The sequence below is a fragment of the Myotis nattereri genome, assembly GCF_964212035.1.
Source record: "Myotis nattereri genome assembly, chromosome: 5".
NCBI classification, from domain to species: Eukaryota; Metazoa; Chordata; class Mammalia; order Chiroptera; family Vespertilionidae; genus Myotis; species Myotis nattereri.
In genome coordinates, this window is record NC_138080.1 from 80,035,890 (window position 1) to 80,061,765 (window position 25,876).

Below are 25,876 nucleotides of genomic sequence, written 5' to 3' on the forward strand. Positions count from 1 at the left end.
GATATAGAGTTAGAAACATCGATGAGAAACATCGAACAGCTGCTTCCTGCACACCTCCTACTGGGGATGTGCCCGCAACCAAGGTACATGCCCTTGACTGGAATTGAACCTGGGACCTTTCAGTCGCAAGCCAACGCTCTATCCACTTAGCCAAACTGGTTAGGGTGTCAATTTCTCTTTAATCCAATCTGCTCTCAACTCTTCCTGTGCAAGGCTTTACAACAGCCATTCCCTCAATATAAATTTATCAATCTGCCACTCAAAGTACTCCGTAAATCAAACCCTACTTTGCTTCCTTGGTCTGGTATTCGTACTTCGTTATTCCTTAGGTGATCCCTGTTCTAATTACGTCTCCCTATTGCCCCCACCATAGATACTACACCTTTAACCAGGATTGCTAAACTCATTCATCACTTTCTCTACCAACCCAAAATCTTTGTCCCTTTAATGGTTCTCCTTGTCCATACTTTTCCAACTTTTAAGGCTTCACTACTTATTTACATGCCTATTTGTGCACTGCTTTGGGGGTATACTGCAGTTATTTTCCTGGGCTCATTAAATTCCTTTCCATCACTTCATAAAGACTGTATTGTTTTAGCTTGTTAGCATCCTAACAAACTCTAAAAAGTATTTAAACCAAAAAGATCTGGCCTGGCCAGCATGCCTCAGTGGTTGAGCGGCAACCTATGAACCAGAAGATCATGGTTTGATTCCCAGTCAGGGCACATGCCTAGGCTGTAGGCTTGATCCCCAGTGTGGGGCGTGCAGGAGGCAGCCGATCAATGATTCTCTCATTGATGCTTCTTCCCTTCCTCTTTGAAATTAGTAAAAAAAAAAAAAAAAAAATTATATATATATGTATGTGTGTGTGTGTGTGTGTGTGTGTGTGTGTATATATATATATATATATATATATATATATATATATATATATGATTTGACTTCTAATCATCTTTTTGTTGTTAATCCTCCACTGACTTTTAGAAAGAGTGGAAGGGAGGGGGATAGAGAGAAACATGGAAGTGAGAGAAACACATCAATTGGTTGCCTCCAGCACAAGCTTTGACTGGGGCAAGGAATCAAGCCTGCAACCAAGGTACATGCCCTTGACTGGAATGAACCTGGGACCCTTCAGTCCTTGGACTGATGCTCTATCCACTGAGCCAAACTGGCTAGGGCCTAATCATCTTTCTTAAACCCATCTTTCTCAAGAAGGCTCAAAGTATAAGGCAATACCCTATTAATCTCCATCTCTTTATAATAAAAGGCTCATAACTAGTTTCCATGGAGTTAATTCTTATGTAGTAAGAGAAGTTAGAATAAACTCAAGTGATAAATTTGATAACTCAAACTCAGTTTAGTCTTCAAATAGCAATGTTATGAATCCTAAAACACGTAAGAGCTCCACACATAGAAATTGATAAGTAAACAGTAATATACTATCCTAGAAATACCATCTGCATAATATTACGTATAAATAAATGAAATAAAGATCAGCACTACCGATATATCTATGCTCAAATCTAGGGCAATGACATGAACAAAACTTTTAAAACCTTTAAGTTTTTCCAAATATTCAAGAAAAGCTGAATAAGAGTCCTTACTGCACAACACAACACTTTAAAACAGCGGTCGCCAACCAATGGTCCGCGAGGTCCAAAAGGTTGGCAACTGCTGATTTAAGAAACCTCTGGAGCAGTGGTCACCAGACCACTGGTGGTCCGTGAGGTGCAATTGGCGACCGCTGCTTTAAAACATTAATTACAAGTTAAATCTTGGTTATTTACCTTCTCTGAGTTGTAACAGAATAATTCATTTTATAAGACCACTTTCCCTCTCTAACAAATGATAAAACAATTATAATGCAGAAGAAATCACAGGTTTCATACACACACACAGAACACACCAGACGAGTTTTCTTTCAGAGTTTATTGTGAACACAAACACTTCACAGATTTTTTTTTTAAGTCTGTACACTTCACAAGACAGTACAAATTAGCTACAATCTGTTATTATTACACATTAGGATATTAACACAGCCCATGATTTTTGCCCTAAAACAGGCAATTATGCTACTCCAACTCTCTGAGATTTTCCCAGATCATGTCACATGGCCCAGGAGCCTCCTCTTCTGTTAACTCCCAATTCTGGAACTGGGCCCACAAGCCCAAACTTTAACTTGTTTATTTCTTTTTCGGGTTCAGCTCAATGAGGGTACTCTGAGATTTCACTTTTTCATCTTCATATCTGCTTCAATGGCACAGCGGCGCCCCCTGGTGCCACCATCCTAAATGACAGGCAGACAAAGAAAGGGAGCATGAATGAGTTGGTTAAAAAATGAGAGAACAAGAATGCTGGGGATTTGATTTCTTAGGGGAGAGGGGAATCAGCAGAAAAATCCAGGAAATGAGGGGGATATAGGTCTTCCCATAGTGTGTGGTAAAAATCACCTACTAGTAGTTTGGAAGAGAATATATAGTACAGAGTATCTTGCTCCTGCCCACCAGAGATTGCTGGAGTTCATCTGGGGCCCACAAAATGACTATTTGTCACCCCTCCGCAGCCCCCAAATTATGTGCAAAGGAACAGAAAGAATAAAAGGTGGAAGAGTCAGAAAGGGCAGTGGATAGTGAGATTCTTAGCTAACATACCTGTCCAGCTGTTTGTTGGTCCCTAAAGAAAGGCCTTTCCTGCAGACTGACCCTGGCACTAGTTCCCTAGCACCTCCTGACAGTTGTTTTCCATGAGATCAGGACAATCAGAAGGCTTCTTTCCATCTGCTGCTCTCTCCCTGCAGCCCAGATCCTTCCTCTTGTGCAATACATTGCTGTCTTCCATAGATAAAAGATCCTATTAACCAGCCTTGTAACAGCCAGCCAATTGCTTGGGGATCCAGTCACTGTTGCAGGCCAATAAAAAAGAACGGAGATTATAGTGTTCTGTCTGTGGTACAGGCTGAGGCCTGTAGGCAAGATGAACGAACACTTTTGCTTGGCCAGGCCATTTTAACATTTCTAACATTAAAGGACTCAATATTTAGAGCTCACCAACACAAGTTGCCTTTGAAGCAACAGTAAAAATAAAAATACCATCTTGTATTTGTATAACACTTTAATTTTTTTCAAGCCAGTTCCATACCTCTTATCTCATTTTATCCTCACAACATCCCTGTGAGGTAGGCTGGACAGGTACATCATATATTAGCTCCAGCAGACAGATGAGGAAAACAAGGCTCCAAGAAATAATCCAGTCAATTTAAGATCATGTGGTTTTTCTATCTAGCCTAATGCCCTTTCCATTACATCATGTCTCAGCGCCCCAAAATGAGTAACAGTCAGAGGGTCTCCAATTCATGGAGAAAGAAATAAAAGTCTTTAGGCTAGCTTTCCTAAGCTTATCACTATTTGCACCAGCCACTATTCTCTGCAGTGGTCATTGTTACCGAGATCTTTATCTTATATTTTACTGAATGTTTATATATCAGACATCAGTCTTGCAACTTAATATTAGGGGAAAATATAAAAACTGTGTGTTGAGTATCTAGTATGAGGAACACTTTTCAAAAGCCAGCTAGCAACTGCTGCTCTGAATAATTTTCTATTTGTAAGAAAAGAATTGGCAAAAGGTGGAGTCAGGAAATGAGGAGCGGTACATCTTAGATCCTTACCAATACCTCATTCCAGTCCAGTGAACTCATAAAAAGTCCCTACCCAGCCCCCACACACACACACATGCAGAAAGACAGGAATGCAGAAGAGACAGATTCTTATTCAATGACCTGAATAAACAGAAGTTCAACACATTGCTACAGTCTGCATGTTGGCTTTCCCTCTGCAACCCACCCCCAGCGGGAGCAGAGAATCTTTGTGGCAACACCACCCCTTGCAGCCATTCAATACTTACAAAGAGAGAGAGAAGGAAGGCAGGAGAGCCCATGGGGACACTGTCCTGTTAGAGGACAAACAAACACTGATCAGGTTCCACAGAAACTCTCAGCCATAAGCACCCCAAACCTCAGGACAGAGACACAAGCACCACACACACACAGACAAAACTTAAAAACTCAAGAACAAGAGGAAAGAGATCCAAAAGCAATCTGGTCATTATGCCTCTGGAACTTATTACAAGCCAAGTCATTTACTCCACATTGCGAGCACTCTTAGAAGAATTAATAATTTGCTCACTCAGCTCACAATTTCTCCCATGTGACTGGGTCAGCCTTCCAGTCACAGGTTTCTTCTGTTTGGATGGAAGCAAATGACCAACATTCTAAAATCTGTACTAGGTGTACCAGTTAATAATGCAGATTTTGTAATCAAAGAAAACACAGTAATTTCAAGAGAAACATCAAAAGTGCTTTATTCAGCCCTTGCTGGTTTGGCTCAGTGGATAGAGCATGGGCCCGTGGACTGAAGGGTCCTGGGTTCGATTCTGGCCAAGGGCACATGCCCAGTTTGCAGGTTTGATCCCCAGTGGGGGATGTGCAGGGGGCAGCCCATCAATGATTCTCATCATTGATATTTCTCTCTCTCCACCTCTTCCCTTCCTCTCTGAAATCAATAAAGATATATTTTTTAAAAGTGCTTTATTCAAAGTAATGTCCATCACTAGCTACACATGTCCCCCATCTTTCAGGTAATTTGTGGATACCGTCCCAATAAAACTTTTCTTGTTTTGAGGCAAACCATTCAGAGACCCAATTTTCCACTTCTTCGTACGTTTTGAAGTGCTGCTCAGAAAGTGCATGCGCCATTGATCAGAACAAGTGGTAATGTGAAGGAGCAAAGTCTGGTGAAGATGGCGGGTGGGTTAATACTTCCCAGGCAAGATCTTTTAACGTGTCTTTAACTGGTTTTGAAGTGTGTGATGGTGCGTTATCATGAAGCAAAATTACTTTGTCGTGTCTTCTGGCACATTCTGGTCGTTTCACAATCAAAGCGTGGCTCAAATTATTTGTTGTTGGTAGCGATCAGTATTAACGGTTTCACCTGGTTTTAGAAGCTCATAATACACCACACCTTCCTGATCCCACCAAACGCAGAGCATTGTCTTCTTTCCGAAGTGATCTGGACTTGCAGTCGATGTTGATGGTTGACCTGGATCAACCCATGATTTTGTGCACTTGGGATTCTCAAAATAAATCCACTTTTCATCGCCAGTCACAATTCGATGCAAAAAAGACTTTCTTTCATGCCGCTGAAGCAACATTTTACTGATGACTTTTCAGTTTTCCATTTGTCCTTTGTTCAATTGACGTGGTACCCATTTTCCTTCCTTTAAAATCTTTCCCATTGCTTGTAAACGATTGGCAATTGTTTGCTGAGCAACGTTTAATCTTTCTGCAAGTTGTTTTTGAGTTTGACACGCATCTTCATCCAATAATGCTCGTCATTGTTGGTCTTCAAACTTTTCGGTTGACCTGAATGTTCTTTGTCTTTCACATCAAAATCATCCCTTTTAAAGCGTTTAAACCAGCGCTCACAAGTATCTTGAGATAGAGCATGTTCACCATAAGCTTCCTGAAGTATACGATAACTTTCAGCAGCACTTTTCTTCAAAATAATGAATTAAAACTTCCCGCAAATGCTCCTTTTTTGGCATGAAATTCAACATTTTTAAGTGTAAAAATATCAATGATGTTAACACCTTCAGCAAATTTGACATATGAAGTTCTGAAGCTTGCTGCCAATACAACAAAACAGCATAAATATCAACATATGTGTAACTCCAGCTATGGAAAAAAATCCGCATTATTAACTGGTACACCTAGTACGTATACCATTGGAATATAGAAGCCCAACAATACCAAGCCGTAACAAAGTTCTTTTGATGCTTCAGACTTCTAGCACTGGAACAATGGCAAAAAGGCTCTTTCTTGGTCTCCTCACCTTCTCTGAAGCATCCTGTTTGCGGGTAGAATCTCTTCCTCGAAGACTTTTAGCACTGATCCCAGACTCAGATGTTTGCATAATCAACTGCGTGGCCAGGAATTGCTGTAGGGAGAAGAAACACAGTTGGCCCTAGAGACCAGATCCAGTAGGGAAGAATTAAAGACACCTTAGGCTTTGTAAATAGAACTTCATATAGTACCCTTTTGCAATCAGCATTCAAATACTTCTAGAAATTTAGATCACTTTTAATTTTTGTTGTACATTTTCAAGAATCTAAAAATGCCAAATGGCTCTAACTTTTTCTTTTTTTTTTTGCTAAAACATAGGATCACAAATAAAACTAGATGAACCAAAGATCACCAAGTAATTTAAGTAATTTGGCAGACTCTGCAGAGATAGACCACATCCCTTCAAGTTCAATATTCCAAAGGGTGCCTGGCAATGCAATTATAGATTAGAAATAAGTTATCTGTGATGAGAAAGAATGAACTATTTATTGACTGTCTACTATACTTATACTTAATGTAATACAAAATATACACTCATCATTTTATAAGAATTTTATTTTAAAATTTCAGGAAATTTGCCTAAGAAAGATAAGACTATTCTCTCACAACTCATTTACCAAACCAACATGAAAAAACTAACATGAGCACGGCAGACATGGCTCAGTGGTTGAACATCAACCTATGAACTAGGAGGTCACGGTTTGATTCCTATTCAGGACATATGCCTAAGGTTGTGGACTCGATCCCCAGTGTGGGGCGTGCAGGAGGCAGCTGATCAATGATTCTCTCTCATCACTGATGTTTCTATCTATCTATCTATCTATCTATCTATCTCTCCCTCTCCTTTCCACTCTGAAAATAAAAATACGTATTTTTTAAAAACCTAACATGAATCCAACAAGAATAAAATTTCATGTTCCTGTGTTTCTGCCTGATGGCTATTCCAAGTAAAAGCCACCCCTTTCCTGACATCAGTGTGAATCATTCCCTTGAGTATTATCATTTCATCCATGCTAAAAAACTGAGGATCCTCAAAGTACCTGGATCTGCTCCAAAACATCTCGCTGCATTTCTACTGCCATGTGATAGACATCATGATCCGAGCTATTATACATTACAGCATTCTGGAACATCAACATAATGTCACGCTGAAATTCAGCTGTGCTGCGGATCAGTCCATTTTCAATGTTTTTCTTAATAGTTGACAGATCCATTGGCCTGAAAAAGAACAACAGGTAAATCTAGGAGAGGGGAAGAGGACTCAACTGGATCCCTGAATATATTATTACCATATAGATCTTCTCACACATCCTGCTAATCCCAGCTGCCAGGACTTGAACACTAAACCCTCACCATGAAACATGCACTGAACCCAAAAACCAAAGTCAGCCTGTATAACAAGTATTGAGAAAGGAAATAAAAGGGGTTAATTCTTTTAGACTATCATTAGTGACCCAGCTGCTGAAATTATCAGTTTAGCAGTTGGTCATCTTTACTCACGTCAAAAACATTTGCTTTAAACTTATTGTCTAAAGCAAAAATCCACTAAGACTGGACAACTTATAATCCAGGGAAGTTGGCATGCTGAATTGATTATGGCTTACCTCTGCACAATGCTGTGGTAGCCAGGTGCTATGTCATCTGTAACAGGCTGCAGAAATACATTGGCATATCTGTCCAAAGAGAATAAGATGCAATTACTGGCTTATCCTCCAGAAGCAGAGGTGAGAGAACTTGACCAAAGTGGCTGAAAGTTGTTAAGAGCCAATGCTTCCAGCCCCAAATAAGCCTACTCAAATTTTTTTCTAGTCACCAACAATGAGGAGAAAATGTTCCTACTAACTGGTAAAGTCCCTACTCACCTATGATTAGCTGCAGCTCTCCATACAAGCATGATGGCTTTCTTCCAGATTTTTTGTGCTTGAATAGCTTCCTGATCCTCACTACAGACAGAGCTAAAATAAAAATAAAAAAATACAGAAGTTCCACTAGGCATAAGTTTAAAAAAAAAGTCCTAATTATTTCTTGTCAACTACAGGCATACCTTATTTTATTGCGCTTTGCTTTACTGAGCTTCACAGATGTTACATTTTTTACAAATTGAAGGCAAAACCCTCCACCAGCAAAAAGATTATGACTCGCTTTATTGTGATACTCAGTTTATTGTGCTGGTCTGGAACCAAAACCGCAGTATCTCCGAGGTATGCCTGTATTTGTTCCAGGCCAAGAAAGGGAAGATGAAAAAGTAAGATTAAAGAAAAGATCCTCTCCTACTTCTCACCTTCACTGCCTTGACCTCAAAGGAAGACTCTTAGATACTCACAACTGAGAAGAAGCAGGACTGCTGGGGATGGAGTCTGCCAGTGTGTGGGACTGCAGAGTAGCATTGTGTATACTAAAGCCATCATCACTCTCGCTCACAGGGGGTTCGTTATCCATTTCTGACAAATAGCCTTCTCCTTGATCTTCTTCCTTAGGCTCCTCTAGACTGGCTGCTTCACTGACTCCATCTTCCTCCTCATCCTCACCTGGGGCATCCTTAGACACAGTGTGCTCCAGTCAGCAAATGCAAGCAAAGTCATTATGCAAAGCGTCATTAAACATAATCTGCCTTTTGGGTTAGATCAGTTCTAGAAAATGACCTCACATTGTTTCCTGACTGAGCCCTCTACCGCTTATCCTACCATCCACTTACAGACACTGAGTGATCAAGTAATTTAGAACCTGGACAAAGCCAGGATCTTTTTAAAAGGAAGAAACAAAAAAAGCTACTTACTTAAGACTAAGCTAAGAGGCGTTCCTTCTTTCCCCTTGCTCTTGAGAGGAACTCTGACCCTGGGTACAAAGTTATCAAAAATAGCTTTTATTTTGTGTCTTATCTGATGGAGCAAGCTCACATCGCTTTGAATCTATTTGTTACTACTACTTTAGTAATGCTAAAAAGAAAACTTAGGATGATTTCCTCTGAATAGTGTAACTAATAATCTAATTTCTTATATGTTCTCCCTGTCTCTAGTATCCCTAGTCATTTGATATATCTCTTTGAATATATCAAAGCTTCTTTGTGCATTATATGCAAAGAAAGGTCTGTATGATATTCACAAATTTTCAGATGGGAAGCACACGTTGCCATAATATTCCCACTACACCTAACTGTCCACTGCAGCTCTTCCCCATGCAACTTCTAAACCAGTCTCATCTCAGAGAATAAGGATGGGAGTTTACTGAAATTCATTAAAAAGGTAGTGCTATAGGGAAATCTAGTCACACACCAAGAGGAATAAGGAAAAGTCTGAAATACCTTTATCTGGCTTCCAAAAATAGTCCCTGATTCTTCTTTCAATGAGTCTGCAGAGGAGAGAAAGACTACCTGAAGTTTTCCACCTTAGATTTCCCCTTCCTATGGACAATAATCCCCTGCAGCTCTCCTTTGCATGCTGACCTATTCTATCTCCTCTACTTGCCCACAACCCACATTCCTTCAGAAGCCAAAGCAAATGATTCCAAGTTAGTTACAGAATACAGATTTCTTAGCCTTATTATTTACCTGACATTTCAAATTTGTGCTGAGTTTCTGCCTCTAAAGGATCTTCCATGGGATTTGAGCCATGTGATGGAGATAGCATGCTTTCAGGGGATGCCTAAAGACCAAAAAGAACAAACACCCTAAGTACTGGTAAATCACTGCAGCTTACACAATTTTATTCTTGATAATGTGACTATACAAGTAATTCCAAGTCCTATCCATGTAATTAGATTCTATTATATTCTTTAACAGATATAGGTTAAGTATATATATGTATAGCACTCATCACACCCATACACTTTAGACACATCAAACATGTCAAAACTCAGGAATGCAACAAAAAACCAGAGGCCTAAACTTTCACTTCTTACCTAAGGTATAACCCTTCATCCTCCCAGACCCTTATTGTAAATACCTCTGTCTTCACAGTTGTAACTGGAGTCTCATCGCCTTTCCCACTGGCAACATCTACTTCAGCAATCTCTCCAGCTGCAGTACTTCTGGGTTCCTCATCTAAGTCCTGATTCCTGAGTTCTGGTGGCTCCATACATGTGGCTGGAGCGACCCCAGTGACTATTTCAGCCCCTGAAATGCCTTGCTCTGGTTCTGTAGGTTCCATTTTGATCTCAACACCAGGTTCTCTGATGTCTACCAGTTCGTGGATTCCTTTATTTTCCGATTCCTCAAAGTCCAGCCTCTCTTGCTTGACTGTCAATTCTGGTGCAGAAAGAGGTACTGGCTTGTCCCGTTCCTGCTGCATAGGGTGCTCCCAGGGGCCAGGCAGAGACCGAGGATCATCATTATCTTCACAGAACGACAATGCTGCTTCCACTGCTGCCACATCCAGCACTTCAGGATGATCATCCACCTGTCCCATAAAACATACACTGCTGAAGTCGCAGAAGCTCAATTACCTCAATTCTGTTAGCACCGAATGAGATGGCCTGAATCTGCAGCTTCTCTCTCCATTTTCTCCATGTAGTAGAAGCAATCAATGGACAGGCATCTGTCCTTTGCAAACCAGTAACATAAGGATGGCTGGGAGATAACTAGTACGTCGGCACCAAAGGGCTTTGGGACTACAGAGATGGAGATGGACAGAGCAGGAAAACTGTTTATGTAATTGTTACTATGAGAAGCAAGGAGAGGCTGAGGAGAGAAGCCTATGTAGGACCCATGAGAGATTCTTTTGGGTGTTGCTGAATAGTTACCTTGTCCTCAATGATAGCAATGATGTCTCCAACGGTCTCAAAGTCGAGCTCTTCACCAGTGTAAGACACAGCAATATCCATCTTCTCAGCCAGATCTAAATCTTCCTTCCCATCTATGCTGGGAGCCTTTGATCCTCCAGAAGCCTCTGCTACCCCTGATCGGAAACACTCTTCTTTGATAGAATTGATAATCATGGAGATTTCACTGCTATCCATGGAAACAGTCACAGTATGTGGATCCCCCACAGCCTCCATGGGAACACAAGTGTCAGGCTGACTCACTGAATAACAGGAAGAGAAAAGCATCTCAGAAGCTTATTTAGAACTAAGCGACCACATGGAGATCACATCAAGGATGTAGACAGATGTCAAGTACCCATACACTAAAGCTCAGAAAAAGTTCTTATATCTGCCTATGTTTTCTTCTCCCAGTTTTAGTGAGAACATATTCTCAAGCCCACTCTTATGTGTACATTTGGCCTTTCCCCCAACACATAAAAGCCCACCCACCTCTTCTCACATTCTTGTTTTTCTTAAGGATAAAGATGGCAAATGTCCATGGGGAACAGAACAGAGGCATGTGAATTACAGCTGATGCTCTTGATCACTTTTCTCTAACTGAAATTTTGGACCTAGCGGCTGCTCAGGGCGTGGGTCAGGGACGCACCTGGAGCTACACTCTCAGGAGTGGAGACAGCCGGAGCAGAGGATGGTGCTGGTAGCGCAGGCATCATGACAATGGTAGCCTGGGACACAGACTCTACAGGGGGTGGCACAAGTTTAACTGGAGGCTCACTGGCAACAGTAGTGAAGGAAGCAAGAGGTGTGGTGAACTGTGTAGGACCAGCTTCTAAAAGCCGGGAAAGAGTGGGAGCACCTAACAGACAAAGAGGTACACAAAATGAGGTAAGAAAGAAGCACATGAATAAGAAGCAATAGCCACTTTAAGACACAACCAAGAAAATTTTTAATCTCAAAGGATGAAAGCAATTCCTGTTGAACAAACTCATTAACTATATCTTTACTTTCTCTAACTTTACTTAATATCTTAAGCCAAGATAGGAATGACCCAAAGCACTAGAACACACAATGTATATGAAAACTGGGTAGTAATTTTTCCTCAAGAAAAAAATTAAACATAACAAAAAACTGGTGTGAATAAATGTCACTTCTGCTAAAGTTAAGTGTGCCATAACCCACCCAAAATCAAATGCCAATATCTAATGTTTGTTTGGTATTTTGCAAAGGGCTTTTTTTTGCCTTACATTTTCTACATCATTTAATTCTCTCTACATTTTTGTGAAGTATAAACATTGCAATTAATAAAAGAGAAAACTGAGGCTCAAGAGTTAAGTTACTTGGCCAAGGTCACAAAATCAGAGTGTGGTAGGCCTGAGACTCAAGTCCAGGTCCCTGAATCCAAATCTCAATCCTCTATAAACTCAGGTATCTTAATTTGCAAGCCTCAGAGGAGCAGCTTCACTATTAACTTCTCTATTCCTCTCATTAATATCTATGCTGTGATCATCCAGGGCTATCAATATTTTGAAGATGAGATTTAAAATCTGGGACACTACAGGATTTAACAGGTAAATAGTTCCAAGACTGGCTTTAAATCTAGGATTAACAATTGCTTAGTAACAAAGACTAGAAACCAAGGACTATCAATGCCAAGTTCAATATCTCTAAAGTAAAGTAAATATGGAAAAGTGATGACTTACCTGAGGCAGCAGGGGAAGCTGCAACAGTGTTGGGTGTTTGCTGCAAATCCCCACCATGTATCATGGGAAGGACCCCGCCTACCTCCAGGAGGACACCTGTACTGTTCAGGTGGCCAGAAGCCACAGCCATTTCACTCTCATTGACCTATCAGGGAAGAATAGAGGTGAAGGCTACACTCAAGCTTTCCTTTACTACCACTTCCCAAAAAAGCTCCAGCAGTTGACCAAACTTTACAAAAATAAAAGTTAATATCCAAAGAGTGTAATTTCAGACCCAAGGGAAACTCTAATTTTGTAACAAGAGTTCTCTGGAGAAGAGAACCAAAATAATTATGGTTTCAAATACCTCAGGATCCAAGAGCACTATCAACTTACTGTGTTGGATTTTTTGTTTGTTTTTTTAATTAATTAATATTTAACTAGGAGATCTCTTTCTCTTTTAAATCTTTTTTTCCATGTCATATTTTAGGTCCCAGGCACTCCCTTCCAAAATATTAAATCACCACAGCTCTCAAACACCCACAGAAGTCTCCATACCAGTCTGGGGCTAGTAGGCAGGAGGCTGCCCTTCTTCAAGAGCTCTGACAGCAGAGGGGAGGGGGGTGGAGTTGCTTTCTGTCCAAGCATCTTTTTCTGGGGTGAATCATCTGTTACTGGGGTCATGGGGGCTTCTAAGGGTGCAGAGCCTGGAGGAAGGGTGTCAGGAATCCCAGGAAACGAGGTGACTGGGGTACTCGGCAAAGTCCCAGGGGTTACCTAAGAGACAACAGAGAACCTTTATCTGACTTCTCAAACTCTGAAAGGTTCCCTATTAATCTGGGTGGGTTAGTGTGTCTAACTATTATTGTTTTAGTCCTGAGTGGAACTGCCCAGAAACCCCCTACCCTCCTGCTCTCAGCCACAACTTTCTTCCCCACAATTGTTTCTTTTACACCTACTCAAACCCACAATGACCCAATCACTCCACCCAACCTACCTTTTATACAAACTCCTTACCCACTACCAATATTATATATTAAAAACAACTGTTCCTTATTTCAGCAGGAATTTCATAGGACTAATACACTTACAAACAATTCCTTGATATAGTCTTTTACCTATCTCTCAAAAGGTCAAAGCCTCAATGTTTTTAGGTCCATCCTTATCTTAGAGCACAGAACAAGGTAAAGTAAGTCTTTGACATTCAGACCAAGAGAGGAAGTTGCCTCCAGGCCAAAAGTGATTTCCTCATCACTCAGCTCTCTGCTGGCTTATTGCCCCTTTGCTGATTAATTCCTGTATATGGAAATATACTCACGCCAGAGGTGGCCTCTTCCATAGTGGTTGCAGTCAAGTCCCCAAGTGGATAATCACTTCCTGGGGAGGCAGAATCTATAGGAGATCGAACCATCACAGTGGGTAACCTCCGAGGGGGTGTTTTTACTGCTTGACGAGCTAGAACATATAAGAACAATTTCTAAGTCTTCAAGATTAACTAAATGAAACTAGACATACTTGGCTATTATATAATAAAGGAAAAACAGAAATATTGCATTACTAAAACAGCATTGAGTTTGGATTAGAAAGCTTTCTTTGTTGCTTCTGTTATTTTCATTTTCACTGTTATGGCCTTTTCACATTTCTAAATCTCAGCTTGACCTATGGATACTTTAGAATGACATAAAGCAGATAGGAAGGAATGTGTATATATTTATTGCACACTTGCATATCAAATCAATGTACATAGTACCATATGTGGTCCTTTCATGAAATCTAGAACTCGTGGCATTTTTTAAAAAATATATTTGCCGAAACCGGTTTGGCTCAGTGGATAGAATGTCAGCCTGCGGACTGAAAGGTCCCAGGTTCGATTCCGGTCAAGGGCATGTACCTGGATTGCGGGCATATCCCCAGTAGGAGATGTGCAGGAGGCATCTAATCGATGTTTCTCTCTCATCGATGTTTCTAACTCTCTATCTCTCTCCCTTTCTCTCTGTAAAAAATCAATAAAATATATTTAAAAATATATATATATTTATTGATTTTTTTATATTTATTGATTTTTTTACAGAGAGGAAGGGAGAGGGATAGAGAGGTAGAAACATCCATGAGAGAGAAACAATCAGCTGCCTCCTGCACACCCCCTACTGGAGATGTGCCCGCAACCCAGGTACATGCGCTTGACTGGAATCGAACCTGGGACCCTTCAGTCCACAGGCCGGTGCTCTATCCACTGCGCCAAACCGGTTAGGGCTGGAATTGCTTTTTTTTTTTCCTTTTGGCCTATTCTGAGTAACTGCAGTGCTAAATTAAAAATAAATTTTTTAAAAGGCTTTCTTTAACACTCTGGGAAACAAGAAAGCTTACCCAAGAGAAATTCTTACATTAAGCAAACACCTTTTAATTTTTTATCTAAAAAAAATATATATATATTTTTTAAATGTTTTTATTGATTTTAGAAAGAGAGGAAAAGAGAGGGACAGAGAGACAGAAATATCAGTGAAAGAGAAACACTGATCGATTGGAACGAGTACACAATCCAGGCACGTGCCCTAACCAAGAATTGAACTGGCGAGCGACCTTTGATGCACGGGTCCAATGTTTAACACCACTGAGCCTCAAGGGCCGGGCACATTAAGCAAACACTTAAACTATTCAATTATCCCAAAAACCCTTGGAGTAGGAAAGTGGTTTAAACATCCCTCAATATCCTTAACAACTTATTATTAAGATTCTACTTTTGCCCGGTTGGTACAGCTCAGTGGCTGAGTATTTAACTCATGAACCAGGAGCTCAGTTTGATTCCCAGCTGGGGCATACCCAGGGTTGTAGGCTCAATCCCCAGTAGGGGGCATGCAGGAGGCAGCCAATCGATGATTCTCTCTCATCACTGATGTTTCTCTCTCTGAAATCAATAAAAACATTAAAAAAAAAAAAAAGATTCTGCTTTTAACAAGGAAAGATCTCATGAGCTCAGAGCATGTATTCCTAGAATTACAAATGCTTAAGTTCCTCTCCATATCCAGTGCTTGGGCTATTCTCAATCTTTTTATAGGCCTTTGACTTCCAAAATCTTAATTATGTTCAATGTTTTTATTTTCATGCCTTTGTGTCCTAAAAGGACACAGATCTAGTGAGACTTGAGCAGAGCTAATTTTCTAAGAGCTATTTCCAAAGGGATGTTTTTATTCTGATAAGAGATGACAAAGGAAAGTGTGCAGGTAAATTGGAATCAGTGGATTCTACATTATAAAATAGCTTTCAATTGCTTTTAGCATGCAATACTGTATAGTCAATCACTAAACAGTCACTAGGCTCAGCTTACCTTGATATGCAGCATCCGTAGCCTTCCTCTTTACTTCAGCCTCCTCTTCCTCCAATTTCTTTTTCCTAAAGAGGAAATTAAAGGTTAGATCCTAGCCAGCTCTAGCTCCTCCAGTTCACAGTGCCTAACAAGGAAGTTATTTGCCAGGCTAGCAGTTTCTGGATGAAAGGGTTAAAAAGGAATTATTATTAGCAAAACAGGAAATTTTGAGTGTACTGCCTAACTACTGGTTCTTCATCCACACAAACTGAAGCCATTTTTAAGTTAGAACTAAGTTATGTTCTCACATTGAAATGATCCATCTCATTACTTTCTAGAACTCACTCCCCCCCCCCCGCTCCCAATGCCAGGCCACTATGCAGCTCTCCCTTTCCAGAATCTCTCAAGTCTTAAAGGAATGGCAGAAGGAGGAAATAAGCCAGATTACTAAAGGAGAAAAGGGGTAAAGAGAGAGAAAGGAGTATAAGAATAATAATAATATAATACAACCCACATTGCAATGTCATTGCAAAGCTCATCCAATCTGCTGTCCATGTGCCCGGCTTGAATTAGTTCTGCATCTCTTTTCAGTCGTCTGTAGGAAGAAAGAGAGGTAGATAGACTTGGGATTTTTAATCTGCTACTTAAAAAATTCCGACCAGCCCAGCCAGTGTGGCTCTGGGGTTAAGCGTCAATCCATAAACCAGGAGGTCACGGTTCGATTCCCAGTCAGACCACATGCCCAGGCTGTGGGCCCCCAGCGTACAAGAGGTGTCCGATTAACGATTCTCTCTCATCACTAATGTTTCTCTCTCTCTCTAACCTCTCCCTTCCTCTCTCTGAAATGATGGAGGAGGAGGAGGAGGAGGAGGAGGAGGAGGAGGAGGGGGAGGGGGAGGGGGAGGAGGAGGAGGAGGAGGAGGAGAAGAAGAAGAAATCCTGCCCTAGCTGGTTTGGCTCAGTAGATAGAGTCTTGGCCTGCTGACTGAAGGGTCCTGGGTTCGATTCTGGTCAAGGGCACATGCCCAGTTGTGGGCTCGATCTCCAGTTGGGAGTATGCAGGAGGCAGCCAATCAATGATTCTCTCATCACTGATGTTTCTATCTCTCTCTCCCTCTCGGAAATCCATAAAAATATATTAAAATGTTAAAAATAAATAAATAAAAATCCTGACCAGTATTAGAAGTCAGTCTCTTTTGTCTTCCCCAATCATTTGGCATTTCTCTGATAAGTACCTATATTTTTCCTGGGTTTCCTTTATCATTTTCTTTAGTTCCTCAACTCGTTCAGCAGTCAATTTCCGAACAATGACATCTTCAACAGTTTCCACCACTTCTCCTTTTTCACCCCGTTTCCGTCTTTGGAAAATTAAAACATATACACATTTGAATAAGAGAACATCTGTTCCCATTCCCATTTGATTTCTTTGAGCCTTTTCCACCACCACCTAACCACAGATAACTGCTCCAATACTTTTATCACCCAGTAATATAAATAGATATAAACCAGACTTCCTCAGTAAACACTCTCCACTAAAGAGATTTAGCTTGAGTGCCTGGTTTTGTACTTACTTTGGGGTCTCGGTAGTTTCTAGAAGTTCAGAGTACTGAGAAGCACAATGCTATGGAAAAAAAGTGAAAGTTGAGCAAGCCAGGAAAATTTCAACATAAACTAAAGTTTAGAGAAGGAAGACATGAATGTTTCTAGGAGAGCAAATTACTTAGCATCAAATCAGTTCAAAATAAAAAGATAACCTAATAGCCAATATTTATAGCTATTATCTACTGAGTCGTTACCATATGCAAGGCACTGTACTAAATGTTTTATAGGTATTACCTCAGTTGAATCTTCAAAACAATCCTGAAGCAACTTTTATCGCTACTTTGCAAATGAGAAAACTGAAGCTCATTGTCCAAAGTTTTCAAGTAGAGTCATATTAAACCCAGATCTATTTAATTCCCAAGCTTGGGATCTTTTGTTTTTTTGTGTTTGTTTTTTTTACTTTTAGACATTTTTTTCTTTTTTGAAAGGGGGCTCTTAACAGTTATGCTACACTGACATGCATGGATAAGCAAATAACGGATAATGAAAAGGTATTCTCAACTACTTTCCCTACTCATGGTATAAAAGCCTTGTGATTAAAGGCAGGGAACCCACTTCACATCTCAGAGACTCCTCTAAAACTTGCTTGGGAACTTACTTTTTGAGAGAACCAGTCTGGAGGGCGGCCAGGTTCTGCAAAGGGCTTGATTGCTCTGCTAACTGATACCCTATAAAATGAGAAAAGCCTTAATACACACCAAACAGAAGGAAAAAAAAGGGAGGGGGGAGGAAAAGTACACTGAGAGTTCAATGTCTGGAGTACAAACCCTGGAGTAAAAAACTGCCACTGGGAGGTATACTGTAATATGTGACTATGGAAAATGACATGACTAAATTTATTGATTTTTTATTTTTTTTTTACAGAGAGGAAGGGAGAGGGATAGCAAGTTAGAAACATCGATGAGAGAGAACATCGATTCAGCTGCCTCTTGCATGCCCCCTACTGGGGATGTGCCCGCAACCCAGGTACATGCCCTTGACCGGAATCGAACCTGGGACCCTTGAGTCCGCAGGCCGACGCTCTATCCGCTGAGCCAAACCGGCCAGGGCAACATGACTAAATTTAAAGTCATTGAGAAGGAGTGATTGCTGAACAGTTTTCCTAGGTGATATATTTCCTGGGTGAAGTGAAGGTATTAGAACCTAATAAAGCATCATTTCTGTTCATTTGGGGAAATGTTTTTATGTTGATTTTGGCTTCTTAGAAAGATCTGCCTTTTGAAAAGCAATTTATAATATAATACAGACCCAAAAATATAGTTCCTAGTAATGTAATATAAGAAAATAATGTAACAGCCCTGGCTGGTATGGCTCAGTGGTAGAGCATCAGCCCTTGCATGGAAGGGTCGCAGGTTTGATTCCTAGTCGAGGGCATGTACCTGTGTTGCAGGTTCATTCCCCTGCCCCTGTTGAGTATGTGTAGGAGGCAACCAATGTATGTTTCTCATGTCGATGTTTCTCTCTCTCTCCTCCTTCCTTCCACTCTCTCTAAAAATCAATGGAGCCCTGGCTGGTTTGGCTCAGGGGATAGAACACGGGCCTGCAGACTGAAGGGTCCCAGGTTCGATTACGGTTAACAGCACGTGCCTGGGTTGCAGCCTTGATTCCTGGTTGGGAGCATGCAGGAGGCAGCCAATCAATGATTCTCTCTCATCATTGATGTTTCTATCTCTCTCCCTTCTGCTCTGAAATCAATAAAAATAAAAATTAACATCAATGGAGCCCTTGCTGGTTTGGCTGTGGCTAGAACGCCACCCTGCAGACTGAAGGGTCCCAGGTTCGATTCTGGTCGAGGGCACATGCCCGGGTTGCGGCTGGATCCCCAGTAGGGGGCGTGCAAGAGGCAGCCAATCAATGACTCCCTCTCATCATTGATGTTTCTCTCTCTCTCTCTCTCTCTCTCTCTCTCTCTCCCTTCTGCTCTGAAATCAATAAAAATGAAACATCGATCGGCTGCCTCCTACACACCCCCCACTGGGAATGTGCTCGCAACCAAGGTACATGCCCTTGACCGGAATTGAACCTGGGACCTTTCAGTCCGCAGGCCAACGCTCTATCCACTGAGCCAAACTGGTCAGGGCAAAATATATTTTTAAATAACCAATGGAAAAAATATCCTCAGGTGAGGATTAAAAAAAAATAATTGACAAAATAAGCAAGCACCAAGAAGTACGGTGTAGACTTGATCAGAATTGTGAATAGATTATTCCTAAATGCCTACAAAAGGATGTTTACCATATGGCTCTTCAACTCTATGAATTAAACAGTCCATAAATATAACTATGAAATATGTGGTGACATGGATATTTATAACAATAATATTAACTAGAAAAGATGACAATTTTCTGCTATAAGTAATTATACAGCCTTTTAAAAAGTTGCAGGTATAAAGACAAACAGGCAAAAATGAAAAGTTAGACTGGAATGAGATCAAGAAAAAGTGTAGAAAAAAACTGTAAAGGGGCTTCAAACTGTCTATTTCTTTAAGAAGAAAACTTGACAAAATATTAAGATTTGGCCCAGCCAGAGTGGCTCAGTTGATTGAGTGTCGTCCTGTGCACAGAAAGGTTGCCAGTTGGATTCCCAGCCTTGGGTTTCCGGTTCAGGCCCAGATCACTGCACATATAGAGGACAACTGAAGTTTCTCTCTCTCCCTTCCTCTTTCTCTAAATCAATAAAAATATATTTTTAAAGTATATTAAGATTTGTTCTGTCCAGGTACTGAGTACATGGGCAATCTAGATTTATTATTCTCCATACTTCTCTATGAGGTTTAAATATTTCATAATTTTAAATAAAGTTTTTAAATTTTATGTTGGGATAACAGTATCACAGAACTCTTTTTAAAGGGAAAGTTAATTTTAACATTGTTATATGGATAGCTATAACCAAAAAATAAAATTTGATCCATAATTTACAACTTATACTGAATAAAGTCCTAAATATACCAAAGATTTAAATGTACAAAAAATTTAACAATGAAAGTACTAGAAGAAATCATAAGATTATTTTATATTTCAGACTGGAGAAGAACTTTCTATTTATGACACAAAATCCAAGAGCTGCAAAAGAAAATTATTAACAACTCACATTTTAAAAATATTTTAACTATTTATTTTTATTTTAACTATTTATTTTTACTGATTGATTTTAGAGAGGGAGGGAGGGGGCAGAGAGACACAGAGACACAGAGACAGAGACACACAGAGAGAGATGGATTTGATTTTCCAATTATTTATGCATTTAGTGGATGATTCATGTATGTGCCCTGACCAGGGATCCATAACCTTGGCATATTGGGACCATGCTCTAACCAACTGAGCTATGTGTCAAGGGCTTAAAAGTTTTAAGGTAAAAATATCACTGTAAGTCAGACGGCACAAAAAGCTGCATCTCACACCTCAAATGATTAATCTCTCCAATACATAAGGAGCCCCCCAAATTAAAAGGATGTAATCAAATAGAAAAATCAGTTTATAGAAGGAAATAAAATTGGCTCCTCAACACATGAAAATATTCAACCTCACTCATCACAGAATAAATGCAAATGAAAATAGGAAAACTATTTCTCACCTTTTATAATACTGTCCAAAATCAAAAACACAATATATGAACCAGGGCATAAAAAACAGATACTCTGATATATTATCAATGGGAGTATAAATTGAAACAATCTCTGAGTAGAGCAATTTGAAATATTTGTCAAATTTTATAAACATATATTCTTTGATCCAATCATTGTACTTTCAGTTTATCTTAGATATAACTTATACATAACTATGCAAGATTGTATTTGTTAGCAAGTGTCCATTAAGACAGTACCAGTTTATGATATATCCCAAAACAATACCATGCAGCTGTTAAAAAAAGCAGCAAAAAGACAGATCCTGATATACAGCTATACAAAGACCTAAAAGATATAATATGCCCAGCCGGTATGGCTCAATGGTTGAGCATAGACCCATGAACCAGGAACTCACAGTTCGATTCCAGGTCAGGGCACGTGCCCAAGTTGTGGGCTCCATCCCCAGTAAGGGCGTGCAAGAGGCAGCCAATCAGTGATTCTCCTCATCACTGTTTCTCTCTCCCCTTTTTCCTTCTCTTTGAAATCAATAAAAAGATATTTAAAAGGAGAAAGAAAATATATTTTTGTTCATATATACAAAATTAATGCTACAGAAACACACAAGAAACTGCTAACATGGGAACTGAGAAACAGTGATGGGATAAAGACACTGTACCATTTTGAACTTTGAACCTTATGTCTTAGTACTTCCTCAAAAAATAAATACCAATTTAAAATTTCAAAGTGTTTTCACATTATTTTTCTAATAAAAATGTGAGGAAATATACAGATTAGACTGTATTCCAAACCAATTTACTTGGCGGTTTGTTTAAAAAAATAATTCAGTCCTTGCCAGTGTGGTTCAATGGTTGGAGCGTTGACCCAAGCACCATAGGGTCTTGGGTTCAAGTCCCAGACAAGGGCACATACCTGGGTTGCAGGTTTGATTCCTGGTCCCAGTTGGGGCGAATGTGGAAGGCAACTGATTGATGTGTCTGAGCTGTGGATGTTTCTCTGCCCCGCCGCCCTTCCCTTCATCATAGTTTGATTCCCAGTCAGGGCACATGTTCGGGTTGCAGGTTCAATCCCCAGTAGAAGGCATGTAGGAGGCAGCCGATCAATGATTCTCTCTCATCATTGATGTTTCTATTTCTCTCTCTCCCTTCTCTGAAATTAATAAAAACATATTTTTTTAAAAAGGTGTGAGATATTCTATGTAGCAGCTGTTCTTGCATCAAAGTAAATGGTAAACCCCAAGACAAATTAACCACACTAATTTGATAAATTTCAGTTTTAACTTAAATATAACTCAATTCAAATATACGTTGAACTGATTTTTTTTGTCTGTTAGATTGTTAATCCTCACCTGAGGACATTTTTCCATTGATTTTAAAAGTGAAGGGACAGGGAGAAACAGACATTGATATGAGAGAGACACGCCGATTGGTTGACTCCTGAATGCGCTCTGATCAGGGCCAGAGATCCAGCCCGTAAACCAGGTACCCACCCTTGACCGGAGTCAAACCCGAACCCTTCACACTCCAAGGGTCAACGCTCTACCCACTGAGCCAAACCAGCTATGGCCCCATTTACATCTTTGAAAAGTTATTTTTTAGATAGATAAAGTGGCAGAAATGCTAAAGATGACCAATAACAGTGCTTTTGTAAACTCATCTGAATGGTTAAAGTAGTAGAGACATACCATGTAAACACAAATGTGTATAGTAAACTATAAGGCTTAAGACAATTAAAATGGCCTTGGATCCTGAGGGAAAGAAGGGGGGAAAAGAGAAACGTTAAAAACGAAAAAGTGTATGTCCTAGTAGCAAAAAAGATTGGAAACCAGAGTCCTACTATTTGACACTTAAAATGGTGGGGCCACTGTTAAAAAAAAGTAATTTTGTAGCCCTAGCTGGTTTGGCTCAGTGGATAGAGTGTCAGCCTGAGGACTGAAGGGTTCCGAGTTCGATTCCACTCAAGGGCACATGCCTGGAGTGTGGGCTCAGATCCCCAATGGGGTGCATGAAGGAAGCAGCCGATCAGTGATTCTCATCATTGATGTTTCTATCTCTCTCTCCCCTCCTCTCTGAAATCAATAAAACTATAAATAATTTTGCAGTTCCTCAAAAAGTTAAACATCAACTTAAAACAACACAAATGCTCATCAACTGATGAATGGATAAACAAAATGTGGTATACTCATAGAGACCATTATTTTAGTCATACAAAGAAAAAGTACTGACACATGATACAATAAGAACCTTGAAAGTATTATGCCAAGTAAAAAAAAAAAATCCAGTCACAGAAGATCACAAATTATTATTTCATTTATATGAAATATCCAGAGTAAGCAATCCATAGAAACAGAAGTAAATGATTAGATGAGGTGGAGATTGTACAGTGACTGACAGTTGCACAACTCTGAATATACTAAATTCTGTGAATACATTGGGTTAATTTTATGGTATGTAAATTATCTTAATAAAACTGTTATAAAAGAAACTAGAGGCCCAGTGTGGGGTCCCTCAGCCTCGCCTGTGCCCTCTTGCAATCCGGGACCCCTTGGAGGATGTCGGACTGCCAAGGGATGTAGTAGTGCTTGAAGCTGCAGGCGGCCAGGGAGGAGCCTGAGCCGGGAGGGCACCACTCCCACGCATCCCAGCCCCGCACCTGCAGCTGCAGTTCGGTAGCGCTGAGGTGGGAGAGGTTCACTTCGGTCAGCTGAGCAGCACTCCCGCTGTGGGAGCGCACTGATCACTGGAGGCAGCTACTGCGTTGAGTGTCTGCCCCCGGGTGGTCAGTGTGCATCACTGCTACCGATTGCTTAGGCTTTTATATATAGAATAGAGGTCCGGTGCATGAAAATTCGTGCACTGGGGGGGGAGGGGAGGGTCCCTCAACCCAGCCTGCACCCTCTTGCAGTCTGGGACCCTCCTCGGGGGATGTCCACCTGCTGGCTTAGGCCCACTCCCAGGATTGAGCCTAAGCTGGCAGTCAGACGTCCTTACAGCTACCAAGGAGGCAGGAGAGACTCCCACTACCCGGACTACCCGGCTTGTGGCTGAGCAGAGGTCTCCCTGTTGGAGGGCGCTGACCACCAGGGGGCAGCTCCTACATTAATCGTCTGCCCTCTGGTGGTCAGTGTTGATCATAGCAACCAGTTGTTCACCACTGTTAAGGTCAATTTGCATATTACCCTTTCATTATTTAGGATACTGCTTACAGATCAGTATGACTAATTACAGGAATCCACTAATGTAAAAAAAAAAAAATACCCAAGAATTTTTAAGACCCAAGAAACCAGACATCCTAAATATCTTACCAATTTTGATCCCCACTCCTCATGACAGAAGATGCTAAACACAGCTTCTCTCGGATGGACCATGGTTCTGTGGGGCCACTACTCAACAGCTTGTGTTCTGAAAGGAGAGAAAGTTTAGAAGCAACCACTGAGGCACTAGTTCTTGGCCCCAACCAGAAGTCTAGAAGCCTAACACAAAACATCCCAACTTGTAAGGACAAAGTGAGCTCTATCACCAAATCCTGATTTTCACCTGGCTAGTAAAATATCACCACTGGGTGGGTGGTACCTATTCATTGCGTGCAAATTGCAATGAGTATCTGGCAAAATATTTAATTTCTTCATGACTACCCTGCTTTATAAAAAAATAAAATAGCCCCAGCCGGTTTGGCTCAGTGGATAGGGCATCAGCCTGCAGACTCAAGGGTCCCAGGTTCGATTCCGGTCAAGGGCATGTACCTTGGTTGCCGACACATCCCCAGTGGGGAGTGTGCAGGAGGCAGCTGGTCGATGTTTCTTTCTCATTGATGTTTCTAACTCTCTATCCCTCTCCGTACAAAAAAAAAAAAAAAAAAAAAAAAAAAATCAGTAAAATATATTTTTAAAAATAAATAAATAAAAAATAAAATAAAAAACAGGCAATGTCAGATTAAGATAAGGCAGTTCTCCCAAAAAGCCGTTTTATCCCAATTTGAGCGCCAGGACTTACTTCATTTCCCAGGATTCCGAGTAGCCACCCCTTACTGCCCCGCCTCCTTCTAAGCAAAAACTTGTTTACTGCTTTCAGAATCCCCACCCCCGATCCCCCTTAGTTGTCGAGCCTAGAAGATCTTATCAGTCCACGAAACAGAGGAAAATGGCTGAGGTGCAAGAGACGCAATTTCCCCAGGGCCAGAAAAAGCTCCCGGTTAAACTATCCCATTTCTCTGTGACGGAGAGTAGGGCCCACAAACGTTGGTCGGAGTGTGAATGGCTCTTTGAGGTGCCGGCCACTCGATATGGCTCACAACAGGTCTTCGTCTGCACGCCCGAGTCTCTAGAGCAGCTTTATCTTTCACTCCACACAGTCCCCAAATATGCAAGGATTTGCTGAGCTGCTTCTCAAACCTCTGCGGCCGCCCTAAGACACAAGACCCTACACTTTTCGTCGAGCGGAAGTCTCTGAAGACTCTGCGCTCTCAGGCAATCATTGCTCCTACTCCCCAGGCGTGTGACAGAAACCCGGTGCCGGGCCTCGGCTCTACAAAAGCTTTCCACGCAAAAACAGCACACACACTTACTGCCCGTTCCTGTCGCCATCTTGGCCTGAAGTCTTCAGCCCCCGAGGGAAGACCGCTTTGTAGGGCCGAAACGTGGGGAACTCTGGGAAATAGTTTGGGCGCTTGTTCGTGTGCCTCCTGGGAAATGTAGTCTCCCACCCCAAGACGTACAAGCGTCCAAAACCAGCTCTCTTTTGCGCTCCTGAGAAGGAACGTGCTAAAGGACAAAGGATGAGGGCTGAAACCTCAGGATTTCCCTGAGCGTTCGTGGGAAATAAATGCTGAGGGTTCAAGAAAAAGTGTTAAGCGGGAAGAATTCCACGGTACCCGACTCCAAACTCCGACAGTTAGTAACCCGGACGCACATGAGAAAGGAAAGGTCAGCCCGGAACAAACCGTTTCCCAGTTTTACCCGCCCCCTTTCCTTGCGCTGATTGGTAGCTGCAGGCTTCTCTATCTCATTGGCGGACGAAGGCAGCGCGTACTTTAAAACATTGTATCAGTAACAA

At 41.0% G+C, this 25,876-nt stretch overlaps 1 protein-coding gene across 9 annotated transcripts; it reads right to left on the reverse strand.

Moving 5' to 3' along the window:
• Positions 1-1,340: 1,340 nt before the first annotated feature.
• Positions 1,341-25,724, reverse strand: LOC308518951 (bromodomain-containing protein 8). Of its 9 annotated transcripts, XM_081090759.1 has the most exons (22): positions 25,389-25,724; positions 24,130-24,226; positions 17,841-17,910; positions 17,212-17,261; positions 16,876-16,998; positions 16,155-16,235; positions 15,662-15,726; positions 13,655-13,791; positions 12,895-13,113; positions 12,358-12,502; positions 11,304-11,513; positions 10,637-10,917; positions 9,841-10,293; positions 9,447-9,540; positions 9,201-9,247; positions 8,223-8,437; positions 7,762-7,854; positions 7,504-7,572; positions 6,940-7,117; positions 5,889-5,993; positions 3,904-3,948; positions 1,341-2,287 (listed from the first exon to the last, which is right to left on the reverse strand). In XM_081090759.1, exons 1-22 carry the CDS (start codon positions 25,405-25,407, stop codon positions 2,228-2,230), a joined length of 2,856 nt encoding a protein of 951 aa, XP_080946885.1. In that variant the 5' UTR covers positions 25,408-25,724; the 3' UTR covers positions 1,341-2,227. The 9 variants fall into 9 exon arrangements, with proteins under 9 accessions (XP_080946885.1, XP_080946890.1, XP_080946888.1 ...); XM_081090764.1 differs by lacking the exon at positions 12,895-13,113; XM_081090762.1 differs by lacking the exon at positions 12,895-13,113 and having other exon boundaries at positions 5,889-6,020.
• Between the last annotated feature and the right edge of the window lie 152 nt (positions 25,725-25,876).

Coding starts and splice junctions, on each gene's coding strand:
- LOC308518951 (XM_081090759.1), bottom strand. Junction 10,294..10,636: donor TTGCTATCATTGAGGACAAG/GTAACTATTCAG, acceptor TTTATGGGACAG/GTGGATGATCATCCTGAAGT. Junction 7,855..8,222: donor AGTCCTGCTTCTTCTCAGTT/GTGAGTATCTAA, acceptor TTTTTATTTTAG/CTCTGTCTGTAGTGAGGATC.